Source organism: Rhamphochromis longiceps, linkage group LG18 (assembly GCF_057381845.1).
Source record: "Rhamphochromis longiceps isolate RC_006_pf linkage group LG18, R_longiceps_female_GT1.1, whole genome shotgun sequence".
NCBI classification, from domain to species: Eukaryota; Metazoa; Chordata; class Actinopteri; order Cichliformes; family Cichlidae; genus Rhamphochromis; species Rhamphochromis longiceps.
In genome coordinates, this window is record NC_140574.1 from 21,444,520 (window position 1) to 21,457,125 (window position 12,606).

Genomic DNA, 12,606 nt, shown 5'->3' on the forward strand with positions numbered 1-12,606 from the left:
CTATCCCAGATGCCAATACAGTAGCTTTGTTGTTCCACATCTTTTTTCCCGATCCAAAAATAGACTCCTTTCACAGCCAGTGAACTCCTGCTAATCCACGAGACAGCAGAAACCTCTCGTGATGACGGTGCAGGCTCAGATTAGGATCCGTGTAATGGGTGTTTCTGGGATTGTGGGAGTGCAAACGACAGAAGAAGGAATAAGTGACTGTGATGGTAGGAGGGAGAGTATAACTCTCAGCTGGGATTAGTGGGTGATGATGAAGCCTGTGGTACTAATCTGCCACGCACACACGCGCTTACTCAAAAGCGCGAGAGTGTCTTTTGCCTCGACTCCCTGTTACTCTCCTGTCGTCTTGTGCGACAGTCTCTTGTGTGCGCTTTTCTTCTTTCATCTGGTCTTCTGTGTGTGTGCGTGAGTGGAGGCCGATCTGCTCGCAATACTTTGTTGCCGTCACTTATCCTCTCCTCAGCATACAGTGTTACTCCTCTAACAAATACTGAGTGCGACCTTTCCTCTGATCCCTCGTCTTTCTGATCAGGCTCTAGGCTTTGAATTGTTTGGTTCCTCCACCAGCTGCCAGCAGCATTTATTTATGTAACAATAAGAAAGGATTGCACAGGTGTTTTTTTTTTTTATCTAAGAGAAGGTGCCTGCGAGCTTGGTTTGACAGTGATTAACTCTGAAAATAGTTCTGAACCTTATAAATTACAATTTTGAATCAAAACTGATTCCTGTTTGTGCAGTGAAAATGGTGGCAGGTGCATAAAACTTACAGCTGAGTAGTTGTGACAGTAATTAAATTAGAAAATATGTATTGATTACAGCTATTCCTGTGAAGTGAGCAATGTGTTCTATACATCTTTTATATGCATGTTTGATTTTTAGAAATCAGAGTAAAGTGCTAAGTAAAGCTATCAAACTTTGTGAGTGAACAGCATTGGCATCTTCATTCACTGTCACGCTGAAAATATAGCCACTGCCAATCAGATGCCAGATGATATTGCACTGTGGATAAAAATCACAGTGCTGTCAGTTTTGGTAAGTTTTACAAAATGAAGTGAAATGAATTCCCAAACCATGACTGAGCTTCCAGCGTGTTTTACAGATGCCTGTAAACACTCACTGTTACACCTCTATCCTGATGTCCTCCATACAAAGTGATGATGGTTTGAACAGAAAGTTTGGATACACTCTGGATTTACTCCATAAGACCTGTTGCTACTGATTTTCAGATATATCATAGCCTTTTCTCCCCATTTCCCATCTTGGCAGCCACTCTTCCACTGAGTCTATTTCTGACCGGACATGACTTTCAGATACTGTTCATCTGCTGTACAGTTTAATACATAATACAGTTTTATGTCTGTGAAACTGTTATCTTTGGCATTTTTTTCTAGATTAAACTAAAGGAATTGGAATGTGTATTCATAATATGTATTTTTGCAGTAGGCTGCTAGAACCAAAGTGCCAGAAGATATAGTTTAAAATAATTCATGTGTTACATGTAGACACCATACTAATTCATCTTTTGAGTTAGGTCCCCCTTTTAATGCCTGTCAGCTAGTCTGCGTTAGTTCCATGTTTGTGTGTTCATGTCTTTTGTTTGGATCTTTAATCTTTTCTTGTTTTGGGTTCTGGTTGGACTTTGTCATTCTTTGGGTTCTGGATTCTGCTTAGACTTATTTCTGACTACCTGTGTCCTGCATTTGGACCCACATCTCTTAATTACCAGCCTGTTAAGCCCTGAAGTATAACGAATCAGCATTTTCATTTATAAAAATTTTCTTTCAAACATCATCTTTTCTTATTTTATTAAAACAAAAGGGCAACAAAAACATCCAAAGGTTTAACTATGTGAATCTTGACACTACAATGTGCCACTAAGATTATTGATATAAATTATGGCTTATTCCAATCATCTGTTTAGCACTCATGCTCACACTGTCAATATTTACTGGAACATACAGAGTACTACCATAGCTAATTATTATATTACTGCAACTGGAGCTGACTTCTGCTGCAGCAAGTCAGGATGACGGCCATGACGAAAGCAAATTAACAAAACTAAAAACGAAAACTGAGCCGTGTCCTTTGTCTTTAAATGGCCACAAAGCCTCCTCGAGCTGGATCAAAGCTGCAGCAGGCCAGATGCAGCTGGAAGGCTCTGAGTCACATGTGGCCAACTGTCACTTTGTCATGTTTACGAACATGTTGAGCTCAAACCCCCCAGGAGCCACTTCACCTTATTATTATTGTTTTTGCCTTTTACCTGACATAACTGTGACTTTTGAATGCATTTGAATATCCCTTGTTCTTTTGAAGCTGGCACCCCTACCAGCTAAGCATGTCGCTGTCGCGGTGTTGGCTAAAAAGTGAAAATAAAAAATGATCTCTCTTTTCTGCAGATGTAGGTCACACTCTATGTATCCTTGCACATGCCCATTTATTTCACCATTATAAGAAGGACACCCAGGACTCATGGTTCCTATTAACTGTCTTCTTTTATTAGAACCCAAACCTCTCTCTCTAAACCTGGCTTATGTCTTCTCACTCTAGGTTTAAAGGGCTCCCTCCAGAGGATGCAACTCGAGTATGTGGATGTGGTCTTTGCCAACCGGACAGACACCAATACCCCCATGGAGGGTAAGTGATTGCCAACCCAGACTTCATGGGGCTGTTGGGGGGGAGTTGAGCCAGCGACAATACATGTTGTTCTGTAACATGAGAGGGTGAGAAATTCTGATGAAGCCGCTGCCCGTACTGGACCGGCGGCCTTTGGCTTTGACCAAAAGGGGGGTTTGTTTTTGCGGTCAGGTTTATGTGTTTTTCCTCTGACATATCCCCGAACATATTACAAGTAATATGACAATCTTTCCTCGTCTCTCTTCCCTCTATTTTAGTCCACCAGTCTCCCTCTATTTCTCTTCTGTCTCAGCGGGATCGCTAGCTTCCACAGGGTCTCCAAACTGCACCCGCTCCCAGCCCTCCCTGCTCTTCAGAAGCAGGATTATCCGGCCCCTATGGGGGAAGCTGGTGTATTTTTGGGTTGGTCTCACTAGATACAAGCCCTACTGAGTGCTATTTTTCTTTAACGCTCTTGCGCTTCCTTTCCCACACATCTACCTTATGTTACCACCATTTATTTCTTTTAGACACTTCCAGTTTCTTACTCTATTATCTCTCCCTTGCCATGTGGGCATCACAGATACTTGAGCCCCTTTTCTGTCTTTCCACACAAACTCTCAAACCACAGGTAGTATTTGAGTGAAAGGATGGAGGCGCACTGATCTCACTGAAATATTTTCCATTCTTTCCTCTTTACCCCCCTCCTCCTTCCCCCTTCGCTTCCACCCGTGGGAGCCAACAGACTGTGGGAGGCCTGTCTGTCATAGCGATCGTTCCAGGGTCCTCGCTGTCACTGGTACCAGTGGCTGGTGACTAGCAGGCAGACCCCGCAGCCTTCTCTATCAAACCTTTTAGTCTTTTGCCCCCTGCAGATGAAGTCTCTTCAGCTCATGTCAAGAACTGTGATCTGATTGAGAGTCTGACAAGATGATAGGAAGTGAACAGAGAGAGAGACGTCAGCTGAAAAATATATCCTGACAAATGTAAAGCAGGCAGGCTTTTATCACCTCTGCAGCACATTTGGCCCATTAGTCAGCGTGAGAAATTGGTCTTGTTTGCTTCATAATTTAATACAAAGGAGCATGGCTTCCCTTCTAAATCATTGTTAGGGTATCAGTCATCCTTAAAAACTTGAGAGTGAGGGAGCGAGGATGAACCTCGTGCTTGAAGGGACTGTTTAGCAGATCTCTCCGTGACTGACACTCCAACATCATGCTGCTAAAGCCTTAACTGCGTTAACAGCAAAAACACCAAACAGCAAAACAGCACTGTAGTTTCAAATATGCCACTGAACAGGTGAATCTGCATCCATCTGCGTTTGCATTTGTTTTTGTGACTTTAACTGCTTCCGACTTTGTGTGAGACAGCTTGCGTCCCCGTGGGGACCAAAAAAGTGATGTCATGGCTGCAGAGTCTGCCTTTGTTATAATCATTGCTTTTCTTCTTCCATCGAGTCATGCTTTTCTGCACCCGTGTCATCTCCCTGCTTGTTCTTTTGTCTTTTTCTTTCTTTCTTTTTGGCTCGTATCCAGTCCAAAAGCAGGGACAGACCAAGTGCGTGCTGCAAATATACAACTTCTTCCTTCACGGAAGACTCTGTCTCCCCTTTCTCTGACTGCTCTTTACTAGAGCAGCTGTCAAAGTGATGAGACGCTATGTGAGTTTTTCTCCAGCTGAATATGACAAGAAGGTTCTCGAAGGAGGGGCGTGTGTGCCACAGTCAATTCATTGAATGAATAGGTACAAGGGTAGCTCGCAGAATAACTCGCCCAAATCCAGCTGCAACATTGGTACCCAGTCACTCAGAATCACATTTGATTTGAGAGAGGAGTGAAGCCATTCAATAAGCTGAATATGAAAATACCCCAGACCAATTGAATAAAGAACAGAATGCAGAGGCAGACAGACAGAGGAGCGAAGAAGACATGGCATCAGTAAAATGATTTTATATCAGTCCTTCCAGCCGAGTTTTATTCTCTAGCAAATGAAATGAAACCGCCACAGCACACTGAACATGAACCCCTTAGCTAGCAATGCAAAGTGCCAGGACATCACCTCTCTCTCCTCACCTGTTCATTACAGAAGAAGAGCATGGAAAATGATCTCACCTACTCAGCATTACTAAACGTATCTTTATTATTTCTTTCCCCACGCTTTTTTTCCACAGTCGTATAACTTAGAATGGGTCTCATCTGTCACTGACAATCTCCTGTGATGTGACATATTTCCATAAATGAGCAATATTTTTAGTTGTATTCTACGTCCCCGCTGTTAGACGCCTCACTATAAAGAAACTCTCTGAAATGACATCCTCAGAGATACCTGCCCAGACAAATATGGATATCAGTGGGAGTTGGAGGCTTTCTTACACCCTCTGTGCTGCACTGTGATACCTGCCGGCTGAAGCTGGCCAATGTTCCAGACCTTGGGGTGTGTTGCTGACTAACTCTGGCTAGCAGCCAAGCAGTTTTTAAGTTTGATATGTTTCTGTACTAATGAGAGTGCTTTGAGATGCGTTACTTGGATTTTGTTAGCTTTGCGCAGAGCCTGTTTCTATATCCCTTTTCCTCTGTTCTTTGCGTGCTAGGCTAATTGGCTTCTGCATATTTGTGCAAATGCAATCTCGGCATCTAAATTGTACACTGATGTCATACATTCATTTTTTCACGTGTGCGCTCTTCATTGCGTGTTTTTGCCCACAGCTTCACCCACATCACCCTCCGGGAAAACACTGCGGTGTGTTTTTTTTTTTTTTTTTTGTGAGTGGGGTGTCAATGGTGTTTGCAGCACATCTCACCTGAGCACAGGATCAGTGTGGCATCTGCTGTTGGAGCTGATGACTCATCGAGCCCTTGTGGCAAGAAACTTTATGTTAAGACTTGAACGTTTCAATGAATCAAGGTGTCATCTTTTTTTTCCCCTCCCGGCATTGAGATGGATTATACGTGTATTTGCAAACTGTTATTAACTGTGTGTGCCTCTGAGGTTGCTACATGGTTCGCAGCATTTTTTTTTCCTTCTATCTTTACATCCCTCCAAATCCCTCCCTCCCTTCCTCCCTCCATCCCCTTTGGAGCAGATGTACTGTTATTCCTCTACCCTCCCACCTGCTTCACCCACATGCACACTTGCTCTCTGTCTCTCACAAAGCTACATTTCGGTCTAGAGAGAGAAAACTACTGATGAAAAGGAATCGCTCTTTTTTTAATCACACTCTGCGCTCTCATCTCCTCACCCTCATATCCAGCCTTTCTGCTTCACATTTTGCATGCAGCATTGTACTAAGGTGGCAGATGGTTTATTAATTCCTTTACAGACTGAAAATAATCTCATGAATTACTTGATCACACTGCCTTTGGTTTCTTTAGTAATTAGAAAGTTTGCGGGTAGCATTTAACGCACACACATTCAGAATAATAGCTGTTTCTCTTCATGCGTTAGATATCCTTTGAGAAAGTACTTCGCAGGGGTTTTTATTAAAAACTATTTAACTCTTCCACTTTTCCAAAAAACGCTACTTTCCTGCCACATCCTGAGGCACAAATACACAAACCACTGAAGGCCGCTGCTGCTGACTTCAGCCCCTTCAGTATTTTTGCTGTGGTTTCCTCCACGGCACAGGCAGCTGAGTCTTTTAACCCTGCAGCCTTTGGCCTCATTAAGTAGTGTGACCCCAGCAAACAATATCTGCTCACACATGGGTTTAAAAGAAGAGGCTGGACACTTCAAGGATCCACTTATCTTTTTCATTGTCCTGCAGTTTTACCAAAGTTTTAAAGCTCTTGGAATCTTCTTTGAACCTGCAAGTCTTCTCATAATTGTGTTATTACCTGATGAGAGAAAAAAACTGAATTTAGTATTGCTGTAATATAATTTCTATGTTATAATGTGAAAATAATGCAAGTTAAGCTGTTGAGACAACCTCTCAAATTTCTAGCATGACTCCATTCACTGTTCAGTTATTGATGATGCACATATCTGCTCTTTAATGTTTGCAGAGATAGTCAGAGCAATGACACATGTGATCAACCAGGGGATGGCCATGTACTGGGGGACATCACGGTGGTCTGCCATGGAGATCATGGTGAGTGACAGGAAAAGGTATTTACCTTTCCAGGACAGAGTATTTATTTTAAAAATGAATAGGCGTAATAGGTTGATATGCACTCACTGGTCACTTCGATAGTTACACCTTGCTGGGTTAAAACCCCTTTTGTCTTCAAACCTGCTTTCATGGGTGGAATCCAGTGGTTATTTGAGTTACTGTTGACTTCTTTGAAGTAGTCTGACCAGTCCTCTGAGCTCTGGCATCAATAAGGCATTTTTCACACAGAGATCTGCTGCTCACTGGATGCTTTCTCTTTTTGACCTACTCTGTAAAACGTACAGATGGCTGTGTGGGAAAAATCCCAGTAGATTAGAAGTTTCTGAAAAACTCCACCATGCCATGCTCAAAGAAAGTTAAATCACCTCTCTTCCTTATTGTGATGCTCAGTTTGAATTTCAGCTGGTAAGTTTAACAGATCTACATGCTTAATATATTACATTGCTGCCATGTGATTTGGCCGATCAGATATTTGGAGTTAAACAGGTGTATCTAATGAATTGGCCAGTGAGAGTACATCAGGTTCTTTTTAATCCTTGTTATGATTTTTTACCATGAATACAATGAAAAAATCAGACAGAGACATGCAGTGCTCTCTATAAACTTTACTTGCATCACTTTTATGTTTTATATATTTTAGAATAATTTTTTTATTTAAATTTGATTTCATTAATTAATTTATTTACTTGTTTCAATTTCAATGTCCAGTTTAGTTTTGTTTCAGTTCATTTCCAGAGTGGTTTGATTTGTATTGCGTTAAAAATCCGTAGTGTTATCTTGTGGTAACCTCAGTTTTCTTAATCATTAAAAAATGTAAAGAGTGTTTTATCAGGGGCAAAAATTTCCCATTCAAAATAGATATTACAATTTAAATGAATCACTCATTGAAGGTAGTTTTTAAATTAGCTGAAGTCTAAATAAAGAGATGTACCATTTACAATGACTAAAACTATGAAAATATCCTTTATATTTAAAAAAAGAAAATCTTTTAGATAGTTTTGTGAGTACATAACATTGTTTCAGCTATTATCGTTTATAATTTATTTCTGCTAACTTCACACTTTAGTTGTAGCTTTTTGTTTAGTTTTACTGCAGTAACCCTGGTTAGGATGTGCTTGGCTAAAAAGAAAAACTATATAGTGTTGAAACTGACTGACCACTGACTCTGATGATCAGCCTCACATGTGATGTTTTGCATTGTATAAACAAATGTGAACAGAGTTCAGTGACTAAAGTGTCTAAATTTTGTTGTTGTTGCTGAAGCTGTCAGCGCTGTGAAAGATGTGCAGTTTCCTTGTGCTATACAAAGAACAGCGGAGCGATAAAAGTCATTAAATACAAAGAGTCAGTCTTACACATTACCTTATCACTTTCTGCCATCCTCATCATTCTGTCCGCTCCACATTTAGGAAGCGTATTCTGTGGCCAGGCAGTTCAATCTCATCCCACCAGTGTGTGAACAGGCAGAGTATCATTTCTTCCAGAGGGAAAAAGTGGAAACTCATCTTCCAGAGCTCTACCATAAGATAGGTAGGTCTTAAGGAAATTTTTCTGAATATCAAATTTGCCTAATTTGCTTGTTGCTTAATTGTGACTGTGATCTTGCAGGTGTGGGTGTGGTCTCTTGGTCACCTTTGGCCTGCGGGATCATCACAGGAAAGTACGAGAATGGTATCCCAGAATCCTCCAGGGCCTCGATGAAGGTACAGGTTAAATTTGACCTCTGTGGTGCTACATATTTGAACTGATATTGGGGACAATGTCAGTTCAAACTAAACAAACTAAAAGTAGATATGATCATTTCCATTTCACAGTGAGACAATGTATTTGAGACAAGCCATGTTTAGCTTATCAAAACTAAATAACAGCCAGAATTCTCACAGATGGGAGAATTAAAGATGAAATGAGCCCAAGATTCTCAATTACTCTGAGAACAAAGTTGTCAGGTGGCATCGATGAGAAGTGAAATTCACTTTGTCTATTTAAAGTGGATTATTTAATGGATGCAAACTGCATTTCGTTGCCCTGTACCTGTGCATGTGCAATGACAATAAAGTTGAATTCTATTATTCTATTCTAATTCTAGTCTAAAGATAGATCATTTGCTGCCATCCAGTTCTTTATAGCATTAATGCGGTCCTTAAGGATAATAATTTGGTTACACTCTGGTGTTTAAATGGCATGTACAAGTAGCTATCATCTGCATAACAGACTTCAGAATCACTCAGGATGTTTCCAAGTGGAAGTATATACAAGGCAAAAAAGATAGGCCCCAGGAGTGAACCTTGGGTAGACCGCAAGATAAAGTAGCAAAAGACTGCACAGCACTCAAAGGAGGATACCAGAGGGGAGGTGGGAAGGGGTGCACGTTAGGTTGAGAAAAGAAAAGTGCAGAAGCACCTTATGGTCTCCATAGCAATCAGGATGTTTTTAATTTTTTAATGTTATTTTTTAATTATTATTAATTAATATATTTTGTATTTATGATTAATGAACTTTTTTTAATAGAGTGAATGTTTTATTTGTTTAATGTTTATTTGTGTGTGGGAGCAGTCAACCACATAATGTACGAAATTCCTGCAGGATTAATAAAGTTTCATTAATTAAGGACACAAAATTAGCGGAAGCAACTGAGAGAGACAGAAAGGGAACAAATCCAGACCTGATCTAGAGATGTTAAGTGAAGTTATACATCAGGATACTATGATCAGCTGTGTCAAAGGCAACAGAAAAATCCAGCAATACAAGAACTGAATAATCATCTGCCTATCTTTGCATGTAAATCTAACACATCTGCTTTCACTGCTCCTGTAGCCATACCAGTGGTTGAGAGAGAAAATCGTGAGTGAGGAAGGGAGAAAACAGCAAGCCAAACTAAAAGAGCTGGCTCATATTGCGGAGAAGCTTGGATGCACTTTGCCACAGCTAGCCATAGGTAACAGATAGCGTCTATTTGTCAAAGCAAATATATGTCTTTGGAAGTTCTTTCTCCTTTGATACCTCATTGCAAGTCTGAGATTTCTCCTTTCTCTGATCTTCAGCCTGGTGCCTGAGGAACGAGGGAGTGAGCTCAGTGCTTCTGGGGTCCTCCAGTCCAAGCCAGCTCACAGAGAACCTGGGAGCCATTCAGGTACAACATCATGTCAGTGTAATCTCTTCATTAGCTGGTCTTGAGGCACTGCGTTATCATGAAGTACTTTTCCTATGTCATGTTCATTTTAGGTGATTCCAAAGATGACAGCAGGCATCGCCTCAGAGGTGGATCATATACTAGGCAACCGTCCACATAGTAAAAGAGACTACCACCATTAGGATGGACATGTTTTAGTGAACTATGCTCCCAAAGCTTATCAAAGCTCACTTTTCACAGCCATGGCACCACAGGGTGTGCCCAAGATGCTTGCGTGTGCGTATGACTATGTATGTGTGTGCGTGTGTGTGTGTTTGTGTGACTATGTAATGTGTTATGCTTTGCTCCTTCAACCAGTACTCATTAGCGTAAAGTGAGCTACTTGACAAAGCATGCATGCTACAGCTAAAGTAGCCAGCCACTGGAGTAAACAAAACAAAGACAAAGGATCCAGTGAGATAATTGCTAGTGTGAAAACTTCTTCCACTCTTACAAACATTGCAGGAGGTGCTGAACCACAAATTCAGAAGAAGCAAAACATTATTTAATTTCAACATACTGTTTGTTGAAATTACTCTCAGTGTAGGTGAAACAAAAACTTAGAGGAATATGCTACCCCATAAGCATCGCATAAAGCTCAGTAAGTACACCAACTGCAAAGCAAAAGAGGATATGTATCAAAATGTGTGCATTACAGAAGTCAAATGTACTAGATGTGTTTTGGAGTGCAAAAAAAATTGGGCCTGGTGTCAGCAAACTGGATGAACAGTCGTGGTTGCAGCTGGAGCTGGTCCGTCATCATGATAAACTGTTTCAGTACTGAATGAACTGAAATTCTGCTCACAGCATTTTTCGCTAATACCATGAGAGCTAATTCTAACAAAAACATGTTTCAAAACATCTGTACAGACTGTTATATATAAATATATATCCTTAATAAGCAGCTATGTCAGAATGAGATTTCTGCCTCTTTATATTTTTTTTTATTTTTTATTTTGGTCAGTTTCACTTATGCAAAAGCACCTCAGAGGGTACTTTCCTACTGCGTCCCTTTGACCCCTTTCAGTTTGTTCTCTGCTGGACTTCCTGTCAGTAGTGATCATGTCCGATTTGTTCAACTTTGTTTTTGTTGTGACTAAAACATTTGTCTATTCTAAGGGGGTGCTTGTGAATTGAACAAACGAAAAGCCATGTAGCTAGTGAAGAGAAAAAATAAATAAAAATGAAAAAATGACACCATATGGACCCCTGCAGTAACTGCACCTGGAACTTGCTGAATTTTTGCCCAACTTCTCCCAGATGCCAGCTTTATGTAATGGGATTATCTTTGTTATGTTTGTTCAGACATGTACTTTGGTGTTGTTCATCAGATACATGAAAATAAAAAAAGTTAATCATTCTGATGTGATACGTTTTAAATGTATATAATTATTTTTCTATTGATGTTATGGATGCCTTAGGTTTTTTTGAACAAATGTGAATACATCAAATATTGTTCCCTTACTTAGAATATAAACTGCAATTTAAACAAAATATTCTCATGCTTCTGCTGTTTTGTTTGTTTTGTTTTGTTTTAGTTATTTATGTATTTATTTGCCCTTAGCGTAAATTTAGATTTTCTCGCTTTATATTAAAATAATGATAATATTTTCCCTCTAGAAATTGCATGAGCTTTAATTTACTCATTCATTTACAGTATTTTATTTCTTTTATTTTATTTGTCATGCTAATGCGATTTTCCTGTTTCCAGAGGAGGGAAGCCATTCTTCGATTCTGTGTGTGTTTGTGTGCGATTACGCGGAAACAACATGTGTGTATGTGTATGTGTGTATATATATATATGTGTATGTGTATATATATATATATATATAAATAATTTATTTATTAATCCCTCGGGTGGGTTCCTCTGGGAAATTCAGTTTCCAAAAAAGCACAGCACGGACAGAGTTACAGAATATTATATATATATAAATACAAAGACATATATAGATAAATTATACAAAGGGGATAAATAGAATAAATAGGAATAAAATAAAAATAAAAATACAAGTGAATTGCACATTTCAAGTACGGAGTCTATTGCACCGTTGATTATTAACAAAAAGTATTGCACAAAAGGTAATTGCACAGTGAAGTGAAGAGGCACTACAGCTTAGTTGTTCCCCCCTCCTTTGTCCTCCTGTCTCCCCTCCCTCTCCCCTCCAGAGAGGAGTTAAACAGTCTGATGGCGTGTGGGACGAAGGAGTTTTTAAGTCTGTTGGTTCTTGTCTTTGGGAGAAGCAACCTGTCACTGAACAGACTCTTCTGGTTGTTTATGGCCGTGTGCAGAGGATGCCCAGCATTGTCCATAATGTCCAGCAGTTTCTTTAGTGTGCTTTTCTCTACCACTGTCACCAGAGTGTCCAGCTTCATGCCGACCACAGAGCTAGCCTTCCTGATCAGTTTTTCCAGCCTGGATGAGTCCTTCTTTCTATATATATATACATAGAGAGAGAGAGAGAGAGAGAGAGAGAGAGAGAGAGAGAGATATCTATATGTGTATATGTATGTGTGTGTGTGAGAGAGAGAGACCGTTTACGTGAAGCCCTTTATTTCGGTTAATCACACTCCACTTGAATCCAGCAGTAATTATTTTTGCGTGACTGTGCTGCCATGGTAACAAAGGCGGGCTGTTCCGGGTTAATTATCCAATGAACTTTTCCTGGTTCGTAGCTGGACGTTTGATTGGCTCCAGAAGACGTCC

The 12,606-nt window shown here is 40.2% G+C and overlaps 1 protein-coding gene across 3 annotated transcripts in view; it reads left to right on the top strand.

The window, feature by feature from the left end:
* Positions 1–11,347, top strand: part of kcnab1b (potassium voltage-gated channel subfamily A regulatory beta subunit 1b) — a 44,170-nt gene extending 32,823 nt beyond the window's left edge. For all 3 annotated transcript variants that reach the window (XM_085388418.1, XM_085388416.1, XM_085388417.1), the window contains 7 exons: positions 2,560–2,646; positions 6,627–6,712; positions 8,143–8,263; positions 8,342–8,436; positions 9,548–9,668; positions 9,775–9,863; positions 9,956–11,347. In XM_085388418.1, the coding sequence (XP_085244544.1) occupies positions 2,560–2,646; positions 6,627–6,712; positions 8,143–8,263; positions 8,342–8,436; positions 9,548–9,668; positions 9,775–9,863; positions 9,956–10,045 (689 nt within the window). In that variant the 3' untranslated portion in view covers positions 10,046–11,347. The remainder of the gene's footprint in view (positions 1–2,559; positions 2,647–6,626; positions 6,713–8,142; positions 8,264–8,341; positions 8,437–9,547; positions 9,669–9,774; positions 9,864–9,955) is intronic.
* Positions 11,348–12,606: the final 1,259 nt, after the last annotated feature.